Source organism: Aythya fuligula, chromosome 21 (assembly GCF_009819795.1).
Source record: "Aythya fuligula isolate bAytFul2 chromosome 21, bAytFul2.pri, whole genome shotgun sequence".
NCBI lineage: Eukaryota > Metazoa > Chordata > Aves > Anseriformes > Anatidae > Aythya > Aythya fuligula.
The window spans coordinates 758,201-773,682 of record NC_045579.1 but is presented as its reverse complement, the minus strand read 5'-3'; the positions used below and the strand labels follow the sequence as shown (position 1 = coordinate 773,682).

Below are 15,482 nucleotides of genomic sequence, written 5' to 3'. Positions count from 1 at the left end.
GGAGCACGTTCCTGCTGAATCTCTCCCCTCCACCCCACGTTTTGGGTGGGCTTGTGGTGTCTGTGCCCCCCTCCCTGTTCACCCAGGGCGTGCCACTTGTAGAAGTGGAGCTGTAGGAACTGATGGTGACCTTGCATGCTTCAGTAAGGATGCACAGTAGGAAGGGAACAGTGCAGGACAGGGAAATTGCCATCAAACTGTGATTGTATAAAGCACTATCACCATTACAAAATACTTCTAATACCTACTAAGCACCCTCAATACCTTTCCTGTCCTCTCAGGTGCTATGCAATGCTATGAACCCCAACTGGTTCATGGATTTTTTTTCCAAAAATTGTTCAATTTTATTACAGCTTCCAGCAGTCCTAAAGCTTCTACAAATTTGCCTGGAGCTTTGGGTTTTGACTGTACGGTTCAGCTCACAGTTTAAACAAGATCATTTAGACATTGCTACTGTTTAGATGAGTATACATAAAATTTGCATGTCAAGTGATTTACTGTTTCCAGCCCATATCCTTTAGATGCTTTCCAGAGCAATGCCACATGTTCCACTAGAAACCTGTTGTACTTCGTTATCAGTGCATCTGGTCACAGAATCACCATTCCAGGGGTTGAAAGCCACTCTCGTTTACTTTCTTACCCCATGCTACCTAATATTTCCTCCCCCTTTTGTCACAATTTTTACTTAAAGTGAATTCTTATAATTTAATAATCACTGACCTGTGTTGTTTAACAGCTGCCTGCCACATACCCTACAAAACATAAGATTATTATTACCTTCATCACGCTGTGCGCTGAAATCAGCTTCCACTGCTATATTTGTGATCCTGCTGGCTAAGCGAGCACTGTGTCTTTGTCACCAAATTCTCTTTTAATATTGGCCTGCAGCTTCAAAATTCAATGGTGATTATAATTTAGGCCTTGCCTCTTGTGTCCTTATCCCACTTTGGCAAATTTATTTTTCCATTTTTATCTTGACTTTTGCATTTGTTTTGTAAAAACTTTTTTTTTTTTTTTTTCAAATTTCAGCCTAGAGTCAGCCTGGCTCAAGGAGAATTTGAGTCTTTTTCTGTTCTGCACCTAATTCCAAGCAGGCTGGGGAACTCCTTCCCGTTGCCACATTTTTTCATCCCTAAAGCTTCACATTCTGCTGCTACTTTAGCTTCTCATGCTTTGAAAACAAATCAAAGATTCCCTGAGATGCCTTCATCAAGTTTTAATAGGGTAGCACGTGCCTACAGATTCTGCCCTTTAGACCTGTTTCTGACCATGTATCTGAGGGAGGTAATTCCAGCTTGGTGTAACCTCGAGGCCAAGGCAAGCTGTAACAGACCCGGCCTGGCGCTGCGGGCAGCCTGACCGTGCTACTGGGTGTTTGGCTCTGCCAGCTTCAGTGTGTGGCCACAGTTGGTAAGTTTTCAGCAAATCCATGCATGGAAACCCACAGAGTGCTTGAGCAGGACCGTTGCTCTCCTGTCTCAAAGTTTCTGCTCAGCAAGTGGCATGAAGGCACATAAAGGCCATGAAGGTACAGTCTGGCTGAGGTTTGCAGCTTGACACAGCTAACAGACAGGGGATTTGCACGGGGAATGGTGCTGAGTACAACTAGCCCATAATCATCGTAGACTAATTGCATTTAATTAACGTAGCTCTCACATCCCTATGCAGGGACCTTGCAGGGGGATGAAGCCCCTCGGCAGCACACGCACGTACCAGGTGACGAGGGACTTGTCCGTCTGCATTACAAAACGGCGTCACTGTACCCACAGTTGCTGAGACAGCACACACCATTCTTGTCTTTACACTCAGGCTGCTTTTTACGTCTGGATTTTTTCCAAATGGACGTTTGGAAGAGATGATGCGATGTTCTTTAACCACAATTTTCCACTTTGTTGCTGATTCGGGGCTTGCTTGGCTACTTTACTAAGCATACATCTGTAACAATTCCCAGAACAACAGAATTCTCTTTAATTTATACTTACTCCTTTCAGCAGCAGAGTGGTACTGTCAGCCCCATATTTTCTGTAACTCTGTGCAAAAATCTCTCCATTTCTGGTTTCGAAGAAATGCATATTCCCTGACACTTTTTGCCCTTCCAAACACCGCCTGTGATCTCTTTATTCATTAACAACCTCCTAATAATTTTTTTCTCCATACTTTTCCAATGGACTGTCCTACTTTCCACTGGCACCCTATACCACCTCCCAGCTGCTCTATTGCTGCCCTCCTAACAACTACCTGTTGAGGCTCCCAGTTAGCTTTTCTTGTCAAACCACTTCCCCTTTTTCAAGTGGTATTCTGTTCATCTGTGCACTTTCAGGCCTGCCCACCTATTTTTATATTAGCTCCTAGCAAATGAATAAAAATATGCTTAAATATACCAAAGTTTGCTCTGTTCTGGAGCCAAGCTGGCTTTTTATGTCTGATAGAAATGAACCTGCCACTGGAGCTGACAGAAATCTTGACCAGCAAGGAGGGTCCTTGCAGAACAATGTTGTGGACTACGTAGCCTCCACGGGCTGCTGCTTTTCTAGGGATGCTCTAATCCAAAATAGATCCTTAGTGCTAAAAAGGCTACTGTCATCACTGGGAAAACAGTGCCTGGAAGATGTGAATTTTCCACAGCACTTCTGGGATTACAGTAGTGATTTTTTTAACCCCCAGCTGGCAAGTGGAAGCAATGGCTCCCTGAAGCTGGAGAGGCTGAAGTTTACCAGCTCAGCTTTTCACACTGGGACAAAACACCTCTCCCAAAGCTGTGAGTCCCCATGGTTAATACCTGGCAGCAGGAATGCTAGTGTTTTGTTGAATCCCTTTGCTCTCTGAACCAAACACTGTTTCAGATTAAAATTGGTTCACAGCAGGCTGCAGCACACAGCAGGCAGTGGCTGCTCCCGTCACCCGGTCAGGTAATAACTTACTGCCAGGAACACCTCCCAGCTGGGATGCTTTTGCAGCCACAAAAGCTCTTTTTTGGCTGCAGCACATGCACTGTATGCCCTTGCAATCAGCAGCACGCCCTGCACATTCAGCAGCCTGGCTGGACTCTGGCCTCCATGCTGGTCCTGCAGCCGTAACAGAGCATCGCCATGCCAGCAAGCCTTGCTGGGAAGACAGAAAACCCTTTGGTTGAGCAGGAATTCAAAGCATTTTTGGCCATGGCTCTTGTCTGAGGCATACAAACAGTTCTAGTACTGGCTCACTTGTCTCTCCATGGGAAATCCTGTCAACTGGCTTTTCTTTGAGATTTGTCAGCCACAGCCCAGGCTCCTGCTCAAAATAACCACCTTGTGATGGTGGAGGAAGCCAGAAGAGTCAGATCCGTTTGCCTTTCCTTGGAGGATGGATAAAACACTTGAGTCCTCTCTTTTGCAGGGGTGTGTGAAATTTCTTGTATTTGATGATCACTTTGTATAAAAAATACATCTTGTGTCAGCTGATCCCAAGGCAGGCACTGATGCTGTAAGACCAGCAGGAAGGAAGCAGCCGGGATGGGCTCCACCAGCCCACTGTTACAGTTTACTTTTGTGACAGATCCCTGGAATTATTTCTGCCCTGAACACCCAAAGCAGGGCTTTGCAGCAGGAGAACAGAGCCGTGGGCTGTGCCCATCACCATAAGCTAACGTGGCAGCAGTGCTGCAGCCCTGTAGGGTGTTGAGTGCCCGCTCCCTTCGCAGGCTGCCTGGTTCTGACGAAGCACACAGGTTCCCAGCACAACTCAGTCACACACAGACAATCAGGAGGTGGCAGGCCCAACAGATCATTCACTTAAGACCATCTGTAGAAGTGCAGAGCATTTATACCCAGCATTATTTCAGAATAGCTTGTTCTGAAAAACTGAAACAACCCATTTTCCTCCACAGGGAAGACCTGAAAGTACCAGCTGAGATGATCTTTTCAGCTCTTCTCTGCAGTGCTGTGGTAGAACACTTCTAACAGTGCTCTCCTCAGTGCTCGTTAATGGTCTGCACCCCGGGAGCTTGGTAGAAATCTGCTTTACGACAACGTCTGCTATTAACCCTCACGGGGGGCTGGAACAAGACAACCAAGCATGCAAAAGCAAGGCTTTACTGTTTTCTCTGCTCACTCTAATCCAAAGGTTTTCAAACCTCCTTAAAGCATCGATTACCTTCCCCAAGGCCCCTCTCTCCTTTCCAATTTGCAGTCACAGCACAAACGTCCCTGCAGCTGGGACAGCAATTGCACAGTTGGACAAATTCCCCTTTGGAAAGTACTGAATGGAGAGGGAGCTGGCTTTATTTCTGTTGCCACTTCACTGCAATTTAGCAGCTGGAAATAAGGAAGAGAAACTGGTGCCACATGACCAAAGCTTTCCACAGCTCATGGTCAGAGCATCCCTACAGCAGCATTTAAATAAGCAGGCGTTATTTAAGCAAACCACAGCTCCATGGCCATTAATAGGCAGCAAGCAGGGCCCTGTGGAAAATACAAGAGTAGAAAACTTCTGGTTAAGTTTCTTCAGATATTTGCAGGGGTTTAGTCACACTGTGGGAAGCTAAGTGGTAATCAATCTCTCGTTTGCTGCAGTTGCATCTCCACCACTGTGGTTTACCTGCAATGGTTCCTTGAGGATAATTTATCCATGAAGCTGGGGTGAGGAGCAGCCAAGCAGGACCCTCCAGGTTAAAGCGTCCTCAGCCTCGGGCTCCATCCTACAGTGGCTGCAGCTTGCATGTGGCCCCCAGGCCACACCAGAGCACTGCTTGGGGTTTCTATTGGCATGTGGCCTCTCACACAAGCCTCTGCGTTAGCGCCTTATTAAAAGAAAGCAGCATGTGAAGAGCTTGCACGTCTGGCTGGGGATGCCGCTCTGCTGGCCTGGGATCAGGTAGCAGCAGAGGGCCAACCTCTTCCAAAGAGCAGAGAGGCCAAGCTTTCCCTGCCAGACCGACATAAAATGAGCTCAAAGCGCTTGCTAGGCTGAACATCTGCCCCCCGTTTCATCCCCATGGGCACAGCAGACCTGACCGAACCCCAGCTGTCAGCACATCCACCTGTGGCCTTGAGGCTGCTCTGCAGTTACAACCATTCCCCTGGTGTCGTCTTTAGGGAAGCTAGAGGTGTTGGATGTGAGGGCACAAGAGGGCTCTGGGGTGCGTGTCTGATTTTGAGTTTACTGCCTGCAAAGCTGAACCCTCTCGTGCCTGTGGAACAAATCAAACCAGCGCCAGGGGCATGGCTCCAATGACTTTTCTGCTCTGCAGTGAACGCTTCTGACACGCCAACCTTCAGGTCCCTTCCCCTGTAAAAATGACTCCTGTTAGGACTAAACATAGCAGGAATGACCACAGCCACCCTCTTGGCATCAAGATACCACATTTGCTACTGCTTTCAAGTGTTTTCAGGACACTTGGCAAGTTAATAGGACTTTTTTTAGAAAGGCCCCGTTTTACCTTCTGAAAAGGCCCCGTTTTACCGTCTGAAAAAAATAGTCTATAGGGTTGGAACCAAAAGCTCTGGGCCACAGGGAAGTGCAGCAAGGGCCAATGTAAATTACTACTTTCTTAAACCTGCCTCGTGCACTCCAGTAACTCTCTGCAGACAAATCCCTTTTTCCAAACCTCTCTTTCCACATGGCCTCTTTGGCTACCAGCTCCTGCACCAGGGTGTACTGGTCCCAGGCAAAAGTCACAACCACATCCCCTGCAACCAACCCAAGAGCCTGGACTGTGGATGTCCGTGCCAATTCTCACTTGCAGAGTAACCTTAACATCTGTCATGAGTTTTTGGGTGCTACTGCCCCAGCTGCAAATGGAGAGCACCCCGGTGCACCTGTGCGTAGCAGCATGCCGCAGCCTGGGGGGTTCAGGAGCTCCTCAGCTCCAGGACAAACGCCTTGGACAGCTCTGGCAACTTGAGTGGCAAGCGAAGAGCCCTGCATACCCTCTGCACACAAGTGAGCCGAATGCTTGTCAGTCCCCTGCAGCACAGGCAGAGCACAGCTGAAACGTGGCCAGATTTGGCAGTTTTACAGGGGAAAAGCAAGAGTTGCACACCCAGGTCTGCTCCTGGACCTGAGGCATATTGAGAGAAAACAAGGCTAAAAACCAAACATGCTAACAGGCGCAGAGAGCAAGGTCTTATATCTGTGTATTCCCTGACCTCATTCACAGAAACGACTGATCTGGTTCTGAAAACACTTTCCTAGAAAGAAACCAGCCTTAGGCACACGCTTGGCCTGGAAATTTTCTGTTTGACTGCTTCAGGTTCGGAGACATTTCCAGCAATAAAGACAAACAGGGACGTAAGTGATACATCTGTTCCTCCTTACCTGCGCCTTTGATGGCGTGCACAGCTCCAGCACAAGATGGGCTCCCAGCAGTGCAAATGGCTTCTAATGCAGCTCCTTCGTGCTGAGCTGCATCAACTCCCTGCCACGCTCACAAGCCTGCCCAAAAGTCACATTTAAATGCCTTATAGGACTAGGACTGGCGGCGAGAGGGAGGACAAAACCACAAACGTTTAGTATTCTTATGGGAAATTTGCTGTCCTCCCTGCTTAGGCTTTGCTGTATCTTTACGCAGGAGGTAAGCACAGCTCACCTCTCCTCATTTATGTAGAATGAGGCTTCTGCAAATCACATTCCCATGGGAACCTCTCATAATTAATTACCTCCTTTTCTGTTTCATGCATCTCTTACAGTTTTTGTCTTTTAACACCCTAGAAGTGTTGTAAAGATCTTCATGGACAACATTCTGAAGAGCTACAACTGCCTGCAAACCCGGGCTGATTTAGAAGGCAACTGAAAAGCTGCCACAGCTCGGTACAGATGCAGGTAAGCAAGGAGCATGTAAACAATGCAAGGGGAGCAGAGGAAGCAGTTTTGGTCCAAGACTTGTATGAAATGTGCTCCTTGTGGTGACACTTGTGAGATGCTGAACCTTAAAGAAATATATCCACAGCTAGAGGCCTAAAGGTCTAGTGCATAAAGTGCTCACAGGGCTCCATGTGCAGCTTAATTCATCTAAAGATACCATAAAACTTGCCATGGCGCAAACTCTAATTTTCAGAGCTCTTGGGTAATTCTGAAAACATTCTTAAAACCTCTGAAAACTCACCTGCTGTCACATGCATGACACTAACAGGACAAGTTCCCACTCCCCAGAACAAGTAACATTAAAACTCAAACAAGGAGGGGAGAGATTTTTCTCCTCTACCCGTGTGCTCACCATTCTCTCCAGCCAGTGTTTTTCCAACTCCCGACTGAAGCTCTCCAAATGAATGTCCCGGCCCTGTCCCACTTTGATTCATGTGGCTGTTCAAAGGCTCTCACAATTTCTACCTTTCTGATTCAAGGCAATCAATACGATAATCACAGTCCTTGCGTGGAGTGGCTGCGGTATCAGAGAGACATTCCCAGCAGGGTCTGACGCTGCCCATCCTCTGAGAGGAACTTCATCAGGTGCAAGCACTGCACAACCTAGCATATATTTGTTCTGATACAAACTCACATCCATTTAATTCAACTATTTAACTGCTATGAACCATCACATACCCACCCTTGTTCTGGCTTCAGTTTACTTTTGCAAGAAGAGCACTCTCATAACCCACACGACCTGAAAAAAACACACACCATGAAACCTCCGGGGGGGAGTTTCCATGTGGATGAGATCTTGAGAGATCAAGATCTCTCTCAAGTGCTCTCAAGATCTCTTTTGGAGATCTTGAGAGCACCCATCACAAACTGGTAAGCCTGTCTGCAAGGCCGGGGGGGTGTGGGGTTGGAAGGGAAGCAGCTGTGGAGGAGGAAGTGCTGGATGTCATACAAGCAGATACATACATATGCATATATTAAGGATGAGATTTTTTTCTTTTCCTTTTTTTTTTTTTTTTTTTAACAAACATCAGAGAAAAGTGTTTTATTATTACTAAAAAAAAAACAACCAAACAAAAAAAAACAAACAATGCTCTAGTGTTTTAGGCCATGGATTCTCTAGGTCAGATTCATGGCGTGGAACACATTAACAGGGAAAATGTCTCATGGACATCTCCCCCTCCAGCCACAACCAGGCACCCTCCTCCCTTCCCCGTGGTGATCAAACAACATCCTTATGCAAGTACAGCAATTGTTTACATGTAAAAGGAAGATTAGGAAAGTATTTAATGTATTTGTAGCCTTTTTTCTTGTTTTCCCTCTTTTTTTTCTTTTTTTCTTTTTTTTCTTTTTTTTAAAAAAAAAGGTGATTTAGCAGCTGGAAAGAAAAAGACAGCATCATGTGAGCAGCTAGTGCCGCACAGACCACCAGCAAATGCTCCACAGGTTACTCGCGGTCCACAGACCACAGTTCACAAACTACATTTTAGGGCTTCACAAACTTTGCAGACTGTATTATGGTAGATGCTTCTTCACAGTGAGAGCCAGCAGGTCATCTTTGGTTGTTGAAGAGAGACACACAAGAGACTTAATGTACTCAGCAGCAGCTCAGTTTGGAGGACTGTGTGGCACTGGGGCACAGCTGAGGTCCCTCTGGGCACGGAGACAACACGCGCTCCGCCTGCACCCGCACAGTGACCACTGTGAATCTGTGCCTGGGCTGCGCTCAGACTTCAGACACTGCTACGGGGCGGGCAGAGCCAGGAAGAGCACCGCATTGCTCACTGCAATTGCTTGTTCCACTGACTCTTGTAGGTCGCTTTCATTTTCACCCGTGTGGGCTTTTGGGTTCCTTAAGCACAGCAAGGCAACCAGCAGATGCAAAGGGCGGTGGTAGAAGCTGGGCAGCAACGGATGTGTAAGCCATGGAGAAGGGCTCTCGGTTCTCTGCTCGGACAGCTGCAACCTCCGGAGTCACCGCAGTCGCAAGTCCCCAGGACAACGCCACCGTTCCAAGTCACACAAGGCACCGCGGTCATACGGCTGGAAGAACCAGGCTGGGATCGGGTACCGACCGCCCCAAGATCACCTCCCAGCCTTGCAGTGCTGGGAACCAGACAGACCTACGTGGTGCAGCAGCCCAGCTAGCTGCTCATTGCTCAGCAGCCATTAAGTTCTCTCTGCAGAAAGGGTCTCCCAAGCAGCAACCCCCTATTTTTTTTCCTTTCTTTTTTTTTTTTTTTTTAAACAATTGCTCTCACCCCTCTTTTTTTGGTAGACACACATACATACACACACTATATGTACACAATTTGGAACCGAGGATCTACACAATGAAAAGGAAGCCAGCACCGCTCAGAGATGGTGCACACATTCAGCAGCTGTCAAAGGAGAAGTCGTTTTACTTTCTTTTAAACTTGCAATGTTTGTCTTTATTTTGTTCTTTATATTTTGAAAGTGAAAAGAAATAGTATTGAGTCAATTTCTTTTTTTCTTTTTTTTTTTTTTTTTTTTTAAATATTTGTTCTATGTATTTACAAGCCTTAAAGTTGCTCTAAAGGTTCTGAAAGTATCACTAGTACTTTTTCCCCAGGGTAGCACTGTTTTGAATGAGTTATTTTCGGAGCACTCTGGTCCGCAGCAGTTTTCTCAAATGCATTTCCTTCCGTTCCAAGGTTATGTATGTTTTGATTACTATTTTCTTTTTAATTTCTGAAGCAAGCTGAGAGGCAGGCAGAAAAATCTGATGACAATTAAAAAAAATTGATCTCTTCCTCATCTAGCTTACCCCAACCCCCTTGAAAAGTTTTGTCTATTTTATCATGCTTTGAAACAAAATTGAGGTGCATATGAAGGGGAGGGAAATTTATTTCTCTGCTTTTGTTCTATTATACAATTTGTTTACAGAAACTGCAAATTTAAAAATTACACTGGCATTTGCAGTCCTTAAAATAATAAATTAAAAGTTTTAAACTTTTTGTTGCTAAACAGATTTGTTTTGCTTTGTGTTTTATGTAAGTATGAGTCCTTGTTTAAAAAGAAAAAAGATTAAAACAGAAAATATTTTCTATAAATAATACATGTATTTTGGTTTAGTGCTCCCGCCCTCAGGTTTGAAGTTTACTTTTTTCAAGTACCTTTTTTCCTCCATGATCACCTTTGTGTTTATCTATTTTTACCTCTCCCACTCGTGCATGTGTGGGGGAAGGGGGGGTCTGCGCGAGAATTGGCCTTGCTGCACTGTGATTGGCGAAGACGTGAAACTTTTTAAAAAAATACTTAAATTGTTTCTTTTTTTTTTTTTTTCCTGTATTTTTAAGTTTTAATTATCCTCCGACTCCTCTTCGGCCTCCCGTAGCCATGTGAAGAATGCTGTGACAGACTTTAGCGCTACTCCTTTCCCGTTCTGCTCCGCTGGGTCCTTGCTGCTTTCCCACTTGTAGAAGGCATCCTCCGATATTACCTCCTCATCATACAGGCAATCAAAAAACATCCGTAACAAATCTGCAGTAATGGAATAATGGGAGAGAACATCTGTTAGTACTGCACAGTTTAAGTCAGTAGACAAAGACGCGGTTACGGATAAGGGGATTAATGTGACCTTTAATGCAAGAGATGCAGACACAAGTAAAAGGAAGATCTGTCACTGAGTTATTGCTTCCTGGCTGGTTAGACACAGCTGAGAGGGAAAACAGGTCCCTCTGATGCTGTGGGATAACATATGCTCTGCAGAAAAGGGACAGTGGCCGTGAGAACATATTATTTAGGGACCGGCTTGCAATCCACAACTGCCCATTCTCCTTTCCATGCAGCTCAGCTGCTCTCCAATACCTGATTTTATGTAGCTCAGCAAGAGAGAGAAAACGTGACTAGCCCCTTAAAGCTAAGTATGATCAAGTTGGGTGGTTTTGTGCACTCTTTCATTATGTGCTGCAGACTGCCTGGGTACCCTTGTTCCTCTTACAGTCCCCCGCCTCTTTTCCAACACCATTTGTCAACAGTGTTTCTGGGACAAGACATCAGTTGTCCAACTCCTTTGATGCAGCAAATAATGCAATTACAACGCACAGCGCTCTCACACGTGCAGGTATTGTAAACCTCAACAAATAACTGTATTTTTTTAAATCTCTCTTTACATCACTGACATTTGTCCTTCCTTCTGCATGGCTGCTTATAGGATCAATCAGGAGCAAAGTCCACCTCCAGCAAAGCATTTGGGGAACTGCAGTTCTCTAAAAGCCGTTATCTGGAGAAGCAGAAACCACTGTATGCTATTTTCTGTCAGACGCTATGTACAAAGGTAAACTTTGTTTTCATTGTCAAGAAGAGCACAATCCTCTTCCAGACTCTATTACTGGACTTTAACAGAAACAACTTTTCCTTAAGCTGTCAGGGTTCAAGACCCCAGTGCACTTACTAGGAGGCTGATCAAGTTTTACTATTGATGCTTGTAGTGCATAAAGTGCTTGTAGTTCCTTCTCTGTGTCTGAGTCTAGGTACTTCAGTAAGATCGGCACTCTCTGTTTGATAACAGCAGTGTCCACACGGAAGCTAGAAGAGTCCGCTGAAGGGAAGAGAAGAAAATAGGGTCAGCTTCGGTAGATAGCAGCAGGAGCCGATCTTTTATCTCCTTTATTTATCAAGTAGAAATTACAGATGCAGGTTAGCTTTGAGAGAAAAGACAATGAGAAACAATAGGAAGTATTTCTGATCAAAGGCTTTTTCTGGAAGTCTTGATTTTTATGCTTTCCCAGTTCAACCAACATCTGCAGTGCTCCTGGCCCTAACCAGTCAGCTGAAATATACAAAGAATTACAACCTAACTTTGCAGTGCAAATCATGTCCAAAGTGGGTGCAATGGCTAGAGTTCAAATCTCAGCTATATAGAAAGTTTTTAGATTTCCCCCCCTAAAAATAGTAAAGGCAGAAACAGAACCATCAGCTACATACAACATAGGAAATCAGGAACACAAAAATACGTTAGAAGTCTGTAAGCAACATGGGTAAATTAGCAGCTTTTAAAGTAGATCATACAACATAATTAAGTGATTTTTGAAAAAAAGAAAAAACCCTCAATTAGAGGCAAGGTCAAAAAGTAAAACAGAACAAGATGTTTCAGATACACCCCCAGCAGAGATTCATCAGGAAGCCCTTCAACATTTGTCATAAAATCCTGTGCCACTTCGCCACTAACACTAGGTGGCATCAGAAAGGTTCCGTTCCCTGAGCAGAAAGGAGCCGGGCCTGCATCTTTTCCCTCACATCCTTCCAACAAAATGAAGTTCAGACCATTTTCTCTGAGCATGACTCTTACAGCTAGGAGCAGAAGTGGGTACTTTACAAGCACAATTTTTTGTCTTGCCAGATGCCACCAGTAAAATTAAAGAAAACAATGTGAACTGACCAGACGTTTCTGTCTGCAGCGCTTTATTCAAGTACCCCGGGAGTCTGAGGCTCACATGTCTGACTTGGGAATCCACCTCCTCCATTTCCAACCAACTGCTGTACATACAAATAATTCATATAAACTGTCTTTCTAAAAATGTAACTTGCTTTGGACATAAAACTATTAACAAGACAGATACTCAAGCTGGCTTCTATTCTGCAACCCACGTTTCCAACTCACATGTGGCAATCTGTGATGGTAGAGTGCCCACGCAAGCTTGCTGACACAGGAGTGGAAATGCTAATTAACTTAATAACGTCTAGCACATTTCCACCTTCTCTAGAAAAACCAATGAACAATCTGGTATTACTCAGTTGTCTGAAACATCTGCTCATGCAAGGTCACTGGGACACATCAGGGCCTTGAGAACACCCTACCAGCAATGTTCCTGGCTGTCGCAGGGGGAATGGACATCCTTCTCCTCAGCACTAAAATTCAACAAAGTTCAAAAATCTTACTGTATGATGATAAACAGCTTGGGGAGGGGGAGGAATGACATAAACCCAAAAACTGTAAAATAACTCTTTGCATTTTTTGTTTGTATGGTGTTTACACGGCAAGTTACTCACCTATAATAGCTGCTTTACAAACTGCTGTCATTAAAGCTCTAAGGAATGTAGGTGAACTCATCTGGCTTTCATCTAGATTAGCCTGAAATCAAGAGTAAATGGACCAGTTAAAAACACACGGGTGTGTAAGAGCAACTGTTTCCAAACTCCACCGCTGAATTTAGCAGGGGAGGTTCATGTTCAGCGTAAACTGCTTGAGTTGGAACCCAATTCACCCCTGTGCAGAACTTCAGCTTTCTCATTCAGTCCCTGGGAATATCTCAGGTACATAAACATGCAACAACAGTTCTCTTGCGATCAATACCCCATTTAATTACTCCCACAACCAGTCATTGTCTCAAGAAAAACTAAAACAACAATATTTGGCATTTACTGCACCCTTATACATTTGCTAAGAGCTTTAGGCTTTTTCGACAAATTTTAAAGAATGCTCCTTGGATACAGATTTGTTTGCTCTGTAGAAGAAATTCACAGAATGGCTACATAACTTGTCCAAGACTACAAAGAGAGCCTGTGGGTGTCCCCAGATTTTCAGTGCTTCTTTCATTCCACTTTCTACTTCTCTAACAGCCACAGAAAATGACATTTCAAATACATTCCTCCAGCAACAGAAATAACTGAAACGAAGCTGACTGAGATTTAGCTGTAAGCACAGATCTAAATGAATCAGGCTAAGTATCATTACATGCACAATGCTTAAAATCTGGCTTAAAGGATGCAGCCAGAGGTAGAGGGCAAAGCCTGATCCAAAACACTGGGAAAGGTACGTGGTACCCTGAATGACTGACTGCCCAAAGGACATTTTTGCAGCATGGCAGGGCATGCAGTTGGGCAGGGGATCATTTGCTAAGGTCAATCACAAAAAGCAATGAGACATTTTTATTTCATTATTTGAGAAGAAAGAATGTAACAGCATACTCAGTCTAAAAAGTAATCACAAACCAGAAGCAGTGTGTTTGGAGTCTAACAGTCTGTGGGATGTAAGCAGAAAGTTACACAGTTGCACGTTAATACAACTAAAATTCTTTCTTCCTAAAGCCTATGTTGTAATAACTAATTAGCTATATATAAAATTTAATTCTTTGGAAGTGTTGATTGCAGAGACCTGATTATCCTAAGTGTTCTAAGCCTAGACAGGAGAACAAAAGAAAAAAAAAATCAACATCACAATTACTTCTCAGTTCTGACCGTGCCTAGGTGTGCCGTTTCTTGTTACACCACAACTTAATCAGGCAAGTGTGGAGGCACTGTGGAAGTATAACGGAATCCTTTGAAACAAAAGATGAGAGACAGCTCACCATGAAGATAATCTGTGCCTCAACCAGTAACATACAGGTGAGGGCTGTCAATGCCTCTGAGTTTCCCACCTCAGTGGAACTAACGCAGCAATAAGGAAGGGACTCTGTGCCAGTTACTGGGTCTTGAAGGCTGTCTCCCAGCAGTTTTCCCCCCAGATAACTCGTGCCTGCCACTGTACAAATGCAAAGTGACCCGACAGACAGCAGAGATGCTCCTTCAGATGAGAAAACATTCACAAAAACAGGTAATAAACTGTGTGCAGGGAGGGTGTAAATAGTTGTTATACCTCTACCCAGTCAAAGATTTGTTCATCATTCGCCTTGTCCTCAACAATGAGTTTATCTAGCTGCTTGTTCAGCTCTTCTGCAGAGAGTTCTTTCTCTGAAAGTGCTTCTGAGGAACTGGAACAGTCAGACTCCGTGAAGTCCAACTTCTGCAACATCAGAAGTGATGATGAGAATTAGTTAAATTAACTTTCCTACTCTGAGTTATACCAAATTGAGGCAGCAAGCTCCACTTCATTCTGTTTTCCACATCTTTTAAACGCTAAGCTATCATTACAATGATTTACATACTTTATTGTTCCAAATACTACAAAATATTTTACAAATGTGGGAATTGCATTATCCAGCAAACACAATGAGGCATCCCAGAACAACTCCAGCCCCGCACAGTATGCATATGCACAAAACAAAGTCCATGTTGCTCAATTAAAACTACAGGGAACTGGATTGCAATTACTAGAGTTGACATTTGCTCAAAAAATTGCAACTAACGCCCCAGTTCTTATAAAATGTGACAGAGGATCTGCAGTCCCCCCACCAATCATCAGGCCTTGGTAACCCATTTCATTTCCTGCGGCGCAGTGCTTCCTAAGAGCCAAAACAGGGCAGCGGATTGCCTGGGGGCTCCAGAAGAAGATCTCCAGCTCCCTCCTTAGGAAGGCAACAACTGGCAACAGCTGCAAAGTGCCCTCCATGAGGCTTGGCTCCTTGCTTTGTGAAACCCTCTGAGAACATTTGCAAGGTGGGACAACTAAATAATTGTTATCATTTATTCTGACCCTTCTGCTTGCAGGACATTAATTCTCATTAATTCTTGAGTTCATTCCCCCCTTCTGGAGAAATACATCTACTGGAGGAAGCCAGCTGATGGGAGACGCATGCCTCGGATCACATAGGACAAACCTGCTGGCAGTTCAGAACAGAGGTGCTGGAATCATCTAACCTCACCTTAATGAAGGAGACGTTTCATCCCACAACCCATACCAACTATACATAAGGATGGGATGGAACAGGATGCACAAATGGGATGGAAAGCCAAAAGTCAGC

At 44.6% G+C, this 15,482-nt stretch overlaps 1 protein-coding gene across 12 annotated transcripts in view; it reads right to left on the bottom strand.

Moving 5' to 3' along the window:
• Nucleotides 1-10,142: 10,142 nt before the first annotated feature.
• The window catches only part of EIF4G3 (eukaryotic translation initiation factor 4 gamma 3), a 151,398-nt gene continuing 146,058 nt past the window's right edge, over nt 10,143-15,482 (bottom strand). For all 12 annotated transcript variants that reach the window (XM_032201575.1, XM_032201584.1, XM_032201586.1 and 9 more), the window contains 4 exons: nt 14,438-14,584; nt 12,853-12,934; nt 11,255-11,401; nt 10,143-10,341 (listed from right to left, as the gene is read on the bottom strand). In XM_032201575.1, the coding sequence (XP_032057466.1) occupies nt 10,160-10,341; nt 11,255-11,401; nt 12,853-12,934; nt 14,438-14,584 (558 nt within the window). In that variant the 3' untranslated portion in view covers nt 10,143-10,159. The remainder of the gene's footprint in view (nt 10,342-11,254; nt 11,402-12,852; nt 12,935-14,437; nt 14,585-15,482) is intronic.